Here is a 14330-nt window from a genome sequence, read left to right as displayed (position 1 = left end):
TTAAATTAATTCTTCAGCAGCATAAGAGACGATTTACTTTATTGGCTGCTGGCGGAACAAGGGCGTGGCTATAGGGATTTATTTACTTGACTGGGTTCTCGCTGGACAGAACTGACTGTCGATGACGTCATGAAGCCATTTAAAGGCACAGTACATCTGTAGAATAATTGAAGTTACATATTAGATGACGTCATAATTTTTTTTTCCTATGCACATTATTTTTTATTTTCTTTTGAAAGACTTCTATCACTCGCCTTCATTGTTCTGACTCCATGATGGAGTATTTTTAGTTTTTTTTTTTTTTGCATTTTATCTGTGGGAAAATGCACAGAAAACAATCACCTCTGCTCTGTACTATGGGCATGTTTTATTTTTTTCCGTAATGATTTTCTGTGAGATTTTTCTTTACCTTTCTTACTTATTTTGTCACAGCAGGAGAATTTTTTTAATTTTTTTTATTTTTTTGTAATTGGTTTTTTGATGCAAAAAAAAATAAAAAAAATAAGAATAGATAAAAGCACATCCTGCAAATCGCTTGTAAAAACGCCAAGAAAATCATGTGTCTTATGAAGTCCCGCACAGGAAATATAAAAAAAGGAATACAATTGTAAAATAAATCTGCATGTAAAAAACCCCCCAAAAAACCTAACAAACATTTCTAGTGGATTCTGCTGAGGATTTTATGAAAATGTACAGCAAGAATTGACACATCGTGGATTTATGGAGATTGATTGCTGCACTGTCCTGGGAGGATTTTCCTGTCATTTTCTGGTCTATAAACAGCCGACAACACAGCAAAGGATCTCACTGAGGAAAGTTATCAGTCAGGAGAAGAGACTAAAACATTTCCCAGGCAATAGACGTATCATGAAGCACTGTGAAGACATCACATTGATGAAAAGACGAGAGGAAAATTATTCCGCTCAATGCCAAGAGGTTCGACAGCAACATTAAAGGAGCTGCAGGAACTTCTGGTCTGTCCTGGTAGTGTCCTTCATGTGACCACAATCTCCTGCTTTCTTCATATGTTCGTCCTGTGGGGTCAGGTGGCAAGATGGAAGCCTTTTATTACACAGAAAAATATGCATGAAAACCTCCATCAAGTCTGACAAAAGCAGGAAACATGTTTTGCCTGACGAGAACAAGGTGGAAAGCTTTGGCCATAATTCCAAATGGTTCAAAGCCAACACCGTGTATCACCAGATCACCATCCCCACAGTGAGGCATAGCGGAGGCAGCATTGTGCTTAGGAGCTGTTTTATTTACGGCAGCTGTAACTGCGGCTTTAGTCAAAGTGGAGGGAGTTCTGAACGCTACGAATATCAGTCACTTTTGCATCAAACCCATCAGGCAGCAACATCTACAATCCAGCCTTTGCGATAACTGGTTATTAGTTTTTTACAACGCCCTGGAGGAATTTTGGCCGCTCATATTTGCAGAAATGTTGTAATTCAGCCACATTGGAGGTTTCTGAGCATGAACCGCCTTTTTAAGGTCATGGCAGCATCTCAATCAGATTAAGGTCAGGACTTTGACTAGGCCGCTCCAAAGTCTTTATTTTGTTTTTCTTACACCATGCAGGGGTGGACTTGCTGGTGTGTTTTGCATCTTTGTCCTGCTGCATAACACAAGCGCGTTTCAGCTTGAGGACATGAACAAATGGCTGGACATTCTCCTGTAGAATTTTTTGTGAGATAGCACAATTCATGGTTCCATTTACCACAGCAAGTCTTCCAGGTCCTGAAGATGCAAAACAGCTCCAAACCGTCATACCACCACCATATTTAACTGTTGGTATGATGTTTCTTTTCTGAAATGCTGTGTTGCTTCTACGCCAGATGTAATGCGGCATATACCTTCCAAAAATATCAACTCTTGTCTCATCAGTCCACAGAGTTTTTTCCTGGCAAAACTGAGACAAACCTTTATATTCTTATAGCTCATCAGCTGTTTTCGTCTTGGCTCTCTGCCATGCAGCCATTTGTGCCCAGTCTATTTCGTATGGTGGAGTCATGAACACCGACCTTAGCTGAGGCAAGTGCAGCCTGCAGTTCTTTGGTTGCTGTTGTGGGGTCTTTTGTTACCTCTTGCATTTGTTGTCGCTGAGCCCTTGGGGTGATTTTGGTCGGCTGGCCACTCCTGGGAAGGTTCACCACTGTGCCATGTTTTTGCCATGTGTGGATAATGGCTCTCACTGTGGTTCGTTGGAGTCCCGAAGCTTTTGAAATGTCTTTATAACCTTTTCCCAGCTCATAAATCTCAATTACTTTGTTTCTCATTTGTTCCAGGATTTCTTTGGATCGCGGCACAACATCTAGTTTTTTGAGGATCTTTTGGTCTACTTCACTTTGTCAGGCAGATCCTATTTAAGTGATTTCTTGATTGAGAACAAGTGTGGCAGTAATCAGGCCTGGGTGGCTAGGGAATGTGAACTCCTCTTCCCAAAGATGTGATAAACCAAAGATAATTTATGTTTTAAGGTGGGGGGGGGGGGGGATCACTTTCTCACACAGGACCCTATAGATTTGGATTTATTTTTCCCTTAATAATAAGACCTTCATTTTATAAAACTTCATTTCATGATTTCTTGTGTTATCTATCTATTATTTACATTTGTTTGGTGTTTTGAAACATTAAAAGTGCCCTGTGGTCAGGAATGTGCTCAGTGACTACAGACAGTGTCAGGGGATTTCATGTTTCGATATATAGATATATTTATTATGTAAACTAGGGGCAGGTCAGTGAGGGATCAGTGATCTGTCAGAAGCCATGCACATGAATAGCTAATCAGAGCACCACATGAAGACCCCCCACAGGCCGCCCCGCACCTCGAGCATATCATTAACTGAAAATAAAGATTACACAAGAACCACAAGACAGATTCCATCGCCAGGTATCAGTGTAATCAGTATAACTGCGCCAACCTGACACTGTCTGTAGTCACTGAGAACAATCCTGCTTACAGGGTCACTTTAAGTGTGATAAACATGCAAAACAATAGCAGATCAGGAAGGGGCAAACACTTTTTCACACGACTATAGATAGATAATAGATATGTGATAGATAATTAATATATAATGGATATATAGATAGATGTATATATAATAGATTATAGATTGATAGAAAGATATATAATTGAGATATAATTGAGTGAGATATATTAGTTCCTTGAGTGTGTAGCTTTCTTTACATGTATTAACCTAATACATGAATAATTGAAAGAAAAATCATTGAAGGGTCCCCTTTTTTTTGGCAACCAGCAAAGGTAAAGCAGACAGCTACGGGCTGATATTATCAGGCTGGGAAGGTCCATGGATATTGGTCCCTTCCCAACTTATGTTAACACCAGGGCTTGTTGTCAGCTGTGTTTTTGGACAAATTACAGCTGTCATTAACCCCAAACCTCATTATCCCGATCGCCACTGCATCAGGGCAATCGGAAAGAGCGGAGGAAAGGCGCCAAACTTGGAGCATCTAATGTGATGTGCCAATTCTAGGGATCCTCTGGGCTGGTATTCTTAGGCTTGGAAGCACAAAATAACCATGGACCCGATTATATCAGCCCCAGCTGTCTGCTTTACCTTTGCTGGTTACAAAATAAAAATGGGAGGCACCCCACGTCGTTCTATCCATTTATAGATCTATCTCTATCTTTGCGCATCTTTAACACCTGAGAATCTGTCATTTCTATCCTGCATTCTATTCCGGGACGTGTCACATGTATTGTTCATCCGTGCTGCCGGGAAAAACGGACGTGTGCTCAGCCCTACAGATTATAATGTGTGTGTCTCCGCTATGTGTGAAAAATGGCGCCACACATACCGGAAACACGGATGTGTGAAAGCGGCCTAAGGGTGTGCAGATTTATGCAACCATAATATTTTACGTCTTTATTTTTCCTTTTCCACCTGAAAATATTTCAGTTTGCTTGAAAATGGATTTGTACAGATTATAGGCGACATTAAAGGGGGAAAAAAAGGGATTTTACAGGGGTGTGATGACTTTTCATATCCAGAAGAGATATTGACTCACGGTATTAGCAATCTTTGCCCCTTGCCGACATTAACACATGTAATAAATGTGGGTTGAGGGCGCTTTTTAATGAAAGTCCAGCCGGCGCCATCTGCTCCCCGGATCAGACCCGATCACACAATGATCTGCTCTTCGCGGTGTCGCCGGCTGCACCGCGCTCTCCCCGGGCGACCAATTTCACCCGACTCCGGGGGTCTGAAACTATTTTACACTTTCAGCTACAATTAATTAACCCTCTGGGAGCAATCCAGCATCTACCTCACAATAAAAACAGGTGTGACTGCAGGGAACATGGATGCTCCCATCCCCCCACCCATAGGACGTTCACAGGGGTCTGTTGATCACAGAGCAATGCACACACTAAACAGCTGCAAAAATATCTTCTTTTGTTTCCCCAAAACTGCGCCTCCACCTGTCATCTGGCTGTATCTGGTATTGCAGATTAGCCATATTCTCTTTTATGGAGCTGTGCTGTCATACCAGACATAACTATTTTCCCATATGTTGTGTCATGTGATGCCTGCAGTCAGTCAGTGTGCGTCCGCTCTTTATCTGCAGCCATCAATATTCTGTCAGCTGACAGGCAGATGCTTATTGACTGCAGGTGGCATGTGACACAACAAAGTCATGTCTTTCTGTGGGAACAGTGGCACCATGTCGAATGGCGCCGCTACAGGAGGTGAATATACACAACTTTTATTTTAAATTTGGGCCCTGTAGTGATTACACAGGAGATTTGCCAGCAGTGGACAACCCCTTAAAGTTCATCTGGCTTAAGTATTGGGGGGGACACAAAAAACACAGTGAATAGGCACCCTAAACAAACAGGAATTTACCTTTCTTTACGTCCAGTCTTCATAAACGATCCCAACGCTGGAGTGATATCAATGGTAAATGAAGGCGCGCCGCTGCGTTATCCGCAGAGGAAAATATACAGAGTCCTGGAGTGTAAAAGTCAGAGGAAATGATGGTAAATGTAAGATAAGAAGGTAGGGGGCTGCAGCTGGACCCCACTAGAAGGGAGATGTCAAAGCAATTGGAGGTTTGGAAGAAGGTGGACCTCACTCTGCAGAAATACCAAATTGTAGGGTTTTTTGTATGGTGTTCCCCTTTAAGAACAGATACAATGTTGTACATTTTTATGTCACAAAGTAGTGAGAAAACTCCTCCCGGGAGAGAGATTAATAATGGCATCAATGCAAAATCCGGGTAAAGTGAAGGAGACCGAGAACAAGAAAGAATCAAATTTATGAAAACTTTTATTCCAAGACGATAACAATGAACGATACAGGCGACAATGAAATGTCAGTCTCCGGAGAAACTGTGGGATGAAAGGAAAAAACAAGAACAATCACATACGAGTCTGTTGTGGTCGGTCGTCTCCGCCAAGATGGCGGCAGCGGAGATCGGGCAAGATGTTAAAAAGAATTCTGTCCAGACAAATCTGGGAAAGAAGGGTGACAACCGATATGATAACTATTCCGGCACCCACAGGAGACCCATCACCGCAGGAGACCTGGCACCCGCAGGAGACCCGGCACCCGCAGGAGACCCGGCACCCGCAAGAGACCCGGCACCCGCAGGAGACCCGGCACCCGCAGGGGACCCGGCACCCGCAGGGGACCCGGCACCCGCAGGAGACCCGGCACCCGCAGGAGACCCGGCACCGCAGGAGACCCGGCACCCGGAGACCCGGCACCCGCAGGAGACCCGGCACCCGCAAGAGACCCGGCACCCGCAGGAGACCCGGCACCCGCAGGAGACCCGGCACCCGCAGGGGACCCGGCACCCGCAGGAGACCCGGCACCCGCAGGAGACCCGGCACCGCAGGAGACCCGGCACCCGGAGACCCGGCACCCGCAGGAGACCCGGCACCCGCAAGAGACCCGGCACCCGCAGGAGACCCGGCACCCGCAGGAGACCCGGCACCCGCAGGAGACCCGGCACCCGCAGGAGACCCGGCACCCGCAGGAGACCCAGCACCCGCAGGAGACCCGGCACCGCAGGAGACCCAGCACCCGCAGGAGACCCGGCACCCGCAGGAGACCCGGCACCCGGAGACCCGGCACCCGCAGGAGACCCGGCACCCGCAGGAGACCCGGCACCCGCAAGAGACCCGGCACCCGCAGGAGACCCGGCACCCGCAGGGGACCCGGCACCCGCAGGGGACCCGGCACCCGCAGGAGACCCGGCACCCGCAGGAGACCCGGCACCTGCAGGAGACCCGGCACCGCAGGAGACCCAGCACCTGCAGGAGACCCAGCACCCGCAGGAGACCCGGCACCCGGAGACCCGGCACCCGCAGGAGACCCGGCACCCGCAGGAGACCCGGCACCCGCAGGAGACCCGGCACCCGTAGGAGACCCGGCACCGCAGGAGACCCAGCACCCGCAGGAGACCCGGCACCCGCAGGAGACCCGGCACCCACAGGAGACCCAGCACTTGCAGGAGACCCAGCACTTGCAGGAAACCCAGCACTTGCAGGAGACCCAGCACCCGTAGGAGACTCGGCACGCAGGAGACCCAGCACCTGCAGGAGACCCGGCACTTGCAGGAGACCCAGCACTTGCAGGAGACCCAGCACTTGCAGGAGACCCAGCACCCGCAGGAGACCCGGCACCAGCAGGAGACCCGGCACCCGCAGGAGACCCGGCACCAGCAGGAGACCTGGCACCCGCAGTAGACCCGCCACCCGCAGGAGACCCGGCACCCGCAGGAGACCCGGCACCAGCAGGAGACCCAGCACCCACAGGAGACACGGCACCAGCAGGAGACCCGGCACTCACAGGAAACCCGGCACCAGCAGGAGACCCAGCACCCGCAGGAGACACGGCACCAGCAGGAGACCCGGCACTCACAGGAGACCCGGCACCAGCAGGAGACCCGGCACCAGCAGGAGACCCGGCACCAGCAGGAGACACGGCACCAGCAGGAGACACGGCACCCGCAGGAGACCCAGCACCAGCAGGAGACCCAGCACCAGCAGGAGACCCGGCACCAGCAGGAGACCCGACACCAGCAGGAGACCCGGAACCCGCAGGAGACCCAGCACCCGCAGGCGTCCTGGCACCTGAAGGAGACCCGGCGCCTGAAGGAGACCCGGCACCAGCAGGAGACCCGGCACCAGCAGGAGACCCGACACCAGCAGGAGACCCGGCACCAGCAGGAGACCCGGCACCAGCAGGAGACCCGGCACCAGCAGGAGACCCAGCACCCGCAGGAGTCCTGGCACCTGAAGGAGACCCGGCGCCTGAAGGAGACCCGGCACCAGCAGGAGACCCGGCACCAGCAGGAGACCCGGCACCAGCAGGAGACCCGGCACCAGCAGGAGACCCGGCACCAGCAGGAGTCTCGGCAAGCGGAGAAACTACCCCAGCTAGAAATGAGCAGTGGAGAAAAGCTGCAGATTTACTGGTGACATCCACATGGGGCGCTATCTCCAGCATCTGGAAATTGTGGATAGAAAATCCGGTGGTTGGATGTGTTGTCACCCGTCTTTCCCAGAAACAGATGGTCTCAACTAATAACCTGTCAATGGAAGACATAATATCAATCTGCCATTTATTGTTTGTTATTAGAGGATCTCTGAAATATGGCCGGTGGTTCCAGGCTGAAGACCAGAGCCACCAGGGCGGATGAGCGAGCAGACTTATGTGAGGGTGTGATCTTCGCCCGCACCACTTACCAATGGGCAGGAAAACACCGGACGGGTGAAAAAGTGCAACGACAAACAAAGAAATAATCAATTTTTAACCATCAATAAGAAAACCACATCGACTTCTCGGTCGCCCGAAACAAAACCGCCCGACGTTCTGCAGAGACGTAAGTGAAGGTTATTGCAACGTCGGGAAGCTTTACTTCTATCAATTTGTATAATAAATAATCTAACCATTCACCATCTATAAAGCCCCCCGGCATGATCACCGACCCAACACCAACTAGAAGGAGAAGTTCTGGGGTCCTATAGACGGAGAAGCTATAGGGGTCCTATAGAGGGAGATGCTATAGGGGGTCCTAGAGATGGAGAAGCTATAGGGGTCCTAGAGATGGAGAAGCTATAGGAATCCTATAGAGGGAGAAGCTATAGGGGTCCTATAGAGGGAGAAGCTATAGGGGTCCTAGAGATGGAGAAGCTATAGGAATCCTATAGAGGGAGAAGCTATAGGGGTCCTATAGAGGGAGAAGCTACAGGGGTCCTAGAGATGGAGAAGCTATAGGGATCCTATAGAGGGAGAAGCTATAGGGATCCTATAGAGGGAGAAGCTATAGGGGTCCTATAGAGGGGAAAACTATAGGGGTCCTATAGAGGGGAAAACTATAGGGGTCCTATAGAGGGGAAAACTATAGGGGTCCTATAGAGGGAGAAGCTATAAGGGTCCTATAGAGGGGAAAACTATAGGGGTCCTATAGAGGGAGAAGCTATAAGGGTCCTATAGAGGGAGAAGCAACAGGGGTCCTAGAGATGGAGAAGCTATAGGGGTCCTAGAGATGGAGAAGCCACAGGGGTCCTATAGATGGTTAAGCTATAGGGGTTCTATAGAGGAAGAAGCTACAGGGGTCCTATAGAGGGAGAAGCTATAGGGGTCCTATAGACAGTTAAGCTATAGGGGTTCTATAGAGGTGAAACTATAGGGGCCCTATAGAGGGAGAAGCTACAAGGGTCCTATAGATGGTTAAGCTATAGGGGTTCTATAGAGGGAGAAGCTACAGGGGTCCTATAGAGGGAGAAGCTATAGGGGTCCTAGAGATGGAGAAGCTATAGGGGTCCTATAGATGGTTAAGCTATAGGGGTTCTATAGAGGGAGAAGCTACAGGGGTCCTATAGAGGGAGAAGCTACAGGGGTCCTATAGACAGTTAAGCTATAGGGGTTCTACAGAGGTGAAACTATAGGGGTCCTATAGAGGGAGAAGCTATAGGGGGTTATATAGAGGGATACGTTATATGTACGGTCCTATAGAGGGAAGTTACAGGGGGTCATATAAAGGTATACGTTTTAGGGGTCCTATAGAGGGGGAAGTTATTCACCAACACCCGCTAATGCCCGGCATAGATGAAGGGGCTCGTACTATACGGGTGTGCTGGCCGGGCCCCATAGGGTGGTCCGGATGACAGAATGAACCTGTCTCTCCCATATATCAGATGAGACCATACAAGATTCCCGGATCATCCGCACTACGTCCGATTTTTATGCCTTATTAACCTCAGGAACCGTATGTGACCAGGCACCTACTAAATACAGATGCCGCACAGACGTGACATATGGACACACATAATAGTCACCAACTTTTCAGGACGCTTTATCTTATTCTTGTCTGATCCCGGCACCACCGGGGTCATGGCTGATAACAGGAAGCAATAGATTGCACTTACCAGGTGGATAATTAAGGCTGCCTGTAGAGACTGTCCGGACCCCCATACACCGTGTTCCAAATTATTATGCAAATTGGATTTAAGTGTCATAAAGATGTCATTGTTTTGTTTTTCAATAAACTCATGGATGGTATTGTGTCTCAGGGCTCAATGGATCACTGAAATCAATCTTAAATATGTTATAATTAGTTTTCCAGGTGATTCTAATTAAAGAAAAATTAATAATGATGTTCCACATTATTAAGCAGGCCATAGGTTTCAAGCAATATGGGAAATAAAAAGGATCTCTCTGCTGCTGAAAAGCGTTAAATAGTGCAATGCCTTGGTCAAGGGATGAAAACATTAGATATTTCCCGAAATCTTAAGCGTGATCATCGTACTGTTAAGAGATTTGTGGCTGATTCTGAGCACAGACAGAGTTCATGCAGATAAAGGCATAATGAGGAAGGTTTCTGCCACACAAATTCATCGGATTAAGAGAGCAGCTGCCAAAATCCCATTACAAAGCAGCAAACAGTTATTTGAAGCTGCTGGTGCCTCTGGAGTCCCTCGAACCTCAAGGTGTAGGCTCCTTCAAAGGCTTGCTGTGGTGCATAAACCTACTATTCGGCCACCCCTAAACAGTGTTCACAAGTAGTAATGGTTGCATTGGGCTCACACATACATGAAGACTAATTTTCAAACTGTCTTGTTTACTGATGAGTGTCGAGCAACCCTGGATGGTCCAGATGGATGGAGTAGTGGATGGTTGGTGAAGGCCACCATGTCCCAACAAGGCTGCAACGTCAGCAAGGAGGTGGAGGAGTCATGGTTTTGGGCCGGAATCATGGGGAAACAGCTGGTGAGGCCCTTTAAGGTTCCTGAAGGTGTGAAAATGACCTCTGCAAAGTATATAGAGCTTCTGACTGACAACGTTCTTCCATGGTCTAAAAAGCAGAAACCAGGAGCAAAATCATCTTCATGCTGACAATGCCCCATCTCATGCTGCAAAGAAACCTCCGAGTCATTGGCTGCTATGGGCATAAAAGGAGATAAACTCATGGTGCGGCCGCCATCTTCCCCTGACCTCAACCCTATAGAGAACCTGTGGAGAATCATCCAGCACAAGATCTATGAGGGTGGGAGGCCGATCACATCAAAACAGCAGCTCTGGGGGCAAAGAAATACGAGCAGAAACTCTCCAAAAACTCACAAGTTCAATGGAGGCAAGAATTGTGAAGGTGACAGCAAAGAAGGCTCCGATGTTACATGTAACTCGGCCTGTTAGGAGGTTTTGGGGTTAAATAGCTTTTTTGTTCAGTGAATGTGACCTCCTAATGCTGCAAATTCCACACATGAGACTTTTCAGTTCATTATATCAAATGTATAGAAATTCTACTGGGCCTAATAATTTGGAGCAGTGCATTGTGGGGTTTTATTCATTTTGGAGATTATACTGTTATCATTGGGAGGTTTCTTCAATAAAATTCGATGTATAATGTAACGGGTGATGACATTTATTAGACTGACTGTCATCTGCACCGACCATTTAGGAAAATCCGAGAAAAAGGTCATCTGCATAAGAATTTGGAACATGGTGTACACAGCACACGTGATTGGGCTGAATATGTTATTAGACGCCTCTGGGGCCGGGACTAAAGTGCCCAATTCATTTTTCCCCATTAGTATTAAAGACCCCCTAGACATCGAACAGTCAGGTTTGGTCGACATTAAAGCATCAGGTCCACTTTAGGCTCTACCCTGTTCGAAATGGCCGATAACAGGGAGCAATAGAGTATATTCAAGTAGTTTACGCTTCCTTTATATTCCTATGAAATATGGAGACGAGATGAAAGGTGTGAATAAGCTTTTAAACCCCCCATATAGTTTCATCCTATCTGTATAGCGGTCATCCACATTACTGTGGCACATCCTGGCCTGACCGTTGGCCCAGTGACCCGAACCATCAGCGTCATGGCCATTTATGATGCTGTCAGACACACAGCAGGACCAGGACTTGAGGCAGTAATATAGATGAGAAAATACGACCGCTATACAGTGAATTCTCCGCTACCCAAGGCCTCACAACGCTTCCCACATATCCCCTCCATTTCCCGACACAGCAGCTTCATGTCTTGTGACAGAGGGAATGAGGCCCGAACCTTCTAGAATCGAGACCTGCCTCCTCCAAGGCAAAAGACAGCACCCTGCTGAACTGGAACTGGGTCAGCAGCGTCCCATTCTCATGGATGAAAAAGTTTCTGCCCCCCTCGGGCCTGACCTCCAGGAATTTCTTCATTCTGTTGAGAGGACATAAGAACTTGTCATCCCGCTTCTTCACCTCCACCCATTGGCTTTTGTTGGATCGGACTTTCTGCGTCTTGCAATATATAGAGTTGCGCTCCACGATGACATCTTTGAACGCCAGTCCTGAGCCGTCTTCATCTTTGGTTCTGGCCACCAATTCCTCCATGTCAAAGGACCCGTAAAATGCCAAGGTGAAGGCTGCGGAAAACAACCGGCTCTCGTTGTTGTCGAAACAAACCTTCTTGGTGGCGTAGAGCACGGAGGCGAGCATCTCGGGGGTCAGGAGCTCACCGTAGTCGCCATTGCTCTCCGTCTCCACGTTGTCCTCCATCTCCTTGCTTCTCCAGCTCGTCAGCATCTGCTGGATCAGAAACTGCTTGGTGACATCTTTCTTTTCCATGATCTGCAAGCAAAACGAGATCCCGGCCAGGGTGCCCACCACTTTGCTCCGAGTGTACCCGCTGGATATTAGATGTTCAAAGAAATCCACCATAATTTTCTCCGCCCGGCACCAACCTCTTTGGCGAGCTGCTTTCTTGAACTGGATCCAGGATTTCCAGGAGGCCAGATACTTCTCCCAGGTCCGTGGGGAAAGTATGGAGTTGACCAGATCTTGGGCAGCCTGGTTACATCCCGGCCTGAAGTTCAACGTTCCCTCATCAGATATGGTAACAAGGTCTGGAAGCGCCCCAACGTCGTCATCACATTCCCGGGACGTCCGGAGGTAACTAGAGGTGGAGGCTTCCGAGCAGGACATGTCTGGGGTATCGCTGGACACAAGATCTGGCCGCTGTCACAACTTGCAGAAGTTCTCACACCCCCGCCTCTTCACCTATGGGCTCCCATGAGAAGTGAAGTCCCTAAAACAGAAGGACAGAGAGTTTACTCATTGTCTGCGGTAATCTCTTAATGACAGTGTAAGATTAGACGGCGCGACGGTTATGCAGGTGGCGGTGACACCAACTAGTGTTTCACTTTAAAGCCTCGTTCAGACCTGTCAAATGCAACGTGGATTTTGGCGGAAGCTCCACTTCGCAATCCATGTCAGATATCACGCATGTGAGCAGGGTTTTCCACAACTTCACTCACAGGCTACAACACGGAAAATGCAGCAGGAATAAGTACGGTAGCATAAATACGAGGGTCTGCGGCACAAATACGAGGGTCTGCGGCACAAATACGAGGGTCTGCGGCACAAGTACGAGGGTCTGCGGCACAAGTACGAAGGTCTGCGGCACAAGTACGAAGGTCTGCGGCACAAATACGAGGCTCTGCCACACAAATACGAGAGTCTGTGTCACAAATACGAGGGTCTGAGGCACAAATACGAGGGTCTACGGCACAAATACGAGGGTCTGCGGCACAAATACGAGGGTCTGCGGCACAAGTACGAAGGTCTGCGGCACAAATACGAGGCTCTGCCACACCAATACGAGAGTCTGTGTCACAAATACGAGGGTCTGAGGCACAAATACGAGGGTCTACGGCACAAATACGAGGGTCTGCGGCACAAATACGAGGGTCTGTGGCACAAGTACGAAGGTCTGCGGCACAAATACGAGGCTCTGAAACACAAATACGAGGGTCTACGGCACAAATACGAGGGTCTGCGGCACAAATACGAGGGTCTGCGGCACAAGTACGAGGGTCTGCGGCACAAGTACGAAGGTCTGCGGCACAAGTACGAGGCTCTGCCACACAAATACGAGAGTCTGTGTCACAAATACGAGGGTCTGAGGCACAAATACGAGGGTCTGCAGCACAAGTACGAAGGTCTGCGGCACAAATATGAGGCTCTGCCACACAAATACGAGAGTCTGTGTCACAAATACGAGGGTCTGCGGCACAAGTACGAGGGTCTGCGGCACAAGCACGAGGCTCTGCCACACCAATACGAGAGTCTGTGTCACAAATACGAGGGTCTGAGGCACAAATACGAGGGTCTGCAGCACAAGTACGAAGGTCTGCGGCACAAATACGAGGCTCTGCCACACAAATACGAGAGTCTGTGTCACAAATACGAGGGTCTGCGGCACAAGTACGAGGGTCTGCGGCACAAGCACGAGGCTCTGCCACACCAATACGAGAGTCTGTGTCACAAATACGAGGGTTTGCGGCACAAATACGAGGGCTGGGGCACAAATACGAGGCTCTGCGGCACAAATACGAAGGTCTGCGGCACAAATATGAGGGTCTGTGGCACAAATACGAAGGTCTGCAGCAGAAATACGAGGGTCTGCAGCACAAATACGAAGGTCTGCGGCATAAACACGAGGGTCTGCGGCACAAATACGAGGTTCTGCAGCACAAATACGAGGGTCTGCTGTGGATCTGGTATAATCTGACCAGTGTGCCCGTATTCTAATGTTGGGAATTCTTTTTAGTGTTTCCCGTAGATTTTTTAGTTATATATTTTTTTTGTTTATTTCTCATGTCTGGCAGGTAAAAAAAACGAGCGTGCTGCAATAAAATAAAAAGATGAAATAAAAGCCGCAATAATGCCAAGAAAAAGTCTGAAAAAATGCGTCATATAAGACGCTGAAAAGTGCAGTAAGTGAAACTAGTGTAAAGTCTTGCAGCAGTGCCAGAAATAGTGTTAGGCTATGTTCACACTTTGCGGATTCCACTGCGGATTTTTCCG

At 48.7% G+C, this 14330-nt stretch overlaps 2 protein-coding genes across 3 annotated transcripts in view; one reads left to right on the top strand and one right to left on the bottom strand.

The window, feature by feature from the left end:
- The first annotated feature begins 5501 nt into the window (after positions 1-5501).
- On the top strand, positions 5502-7450 carry LOC138673835 (serine/arginine repetitive matrix protein 5-like). Its single transcript, XM_069761870.1, has 2 exons — positions 5502-6530; positions 6731-7450. Exons 1-2 carry the CDS (start codon positions 5502-5504, stop codon positions 7448-7450), a joined length of 1749 nt encoding a protein of 582 aa, XP_069617971.1.
- The window catches only part of LOC138674982 (uncharacterized), a 47517-nt gene continuing 40342 nt past the window's right edge, over positions 7156-14330 (bottom strand). For both annotated transcript variants that reach the window (XM_069762880.1, XM_069762879.1), the window contains exon 2: positions 7156-12549. In XM_069762880.1, the coding sequence (XP_069618981.1) occupies positions 11511-12446 (936 nt within the window). In that variant the 5' untranslated portion in view covers positions 12447-12549 and the 3' untranslated portion in view covers positions 7156-11510. The remainder of the gene's footprint in view (positions 12550-14330) is intronic.

This window comes from Ranitomeya imitator, chromosome 4, assembly GCF_032444005.1.
Source record: "Ranitomeya imitator isolate aRanImi1 chromosome 4, aRanImi1.pri, whole genome shotgun sequence".
NCBI classification, from domain to species: Eukaryota; Metazoa; Chordata; class Amphibia; order Anura; family Dendrobatidae; genus Ranitomeya; species Ranitomeya imitator.
The sequence above is the reverse complement of the archived record's forward strand: the minus strand, read 5'-3'. Positions and strand labels throughout refer to the sequence as shown.

Coding starts and splice junctions, on each gene's coding strand:
- LOC138673835 (XM_069761870.1), top strand. CDS start 5,502: ATGATAACTATTCCGGCACCCACAGGAGACCCATCACCGCAGGAGACC. Junction 6,531..6,730: donor TTGCAGGAGACCCAGCACCC/GTAGGAGACTCG, acceptor CGCCACCCGCAG/GAGACCCGGCACCCGCAGGA.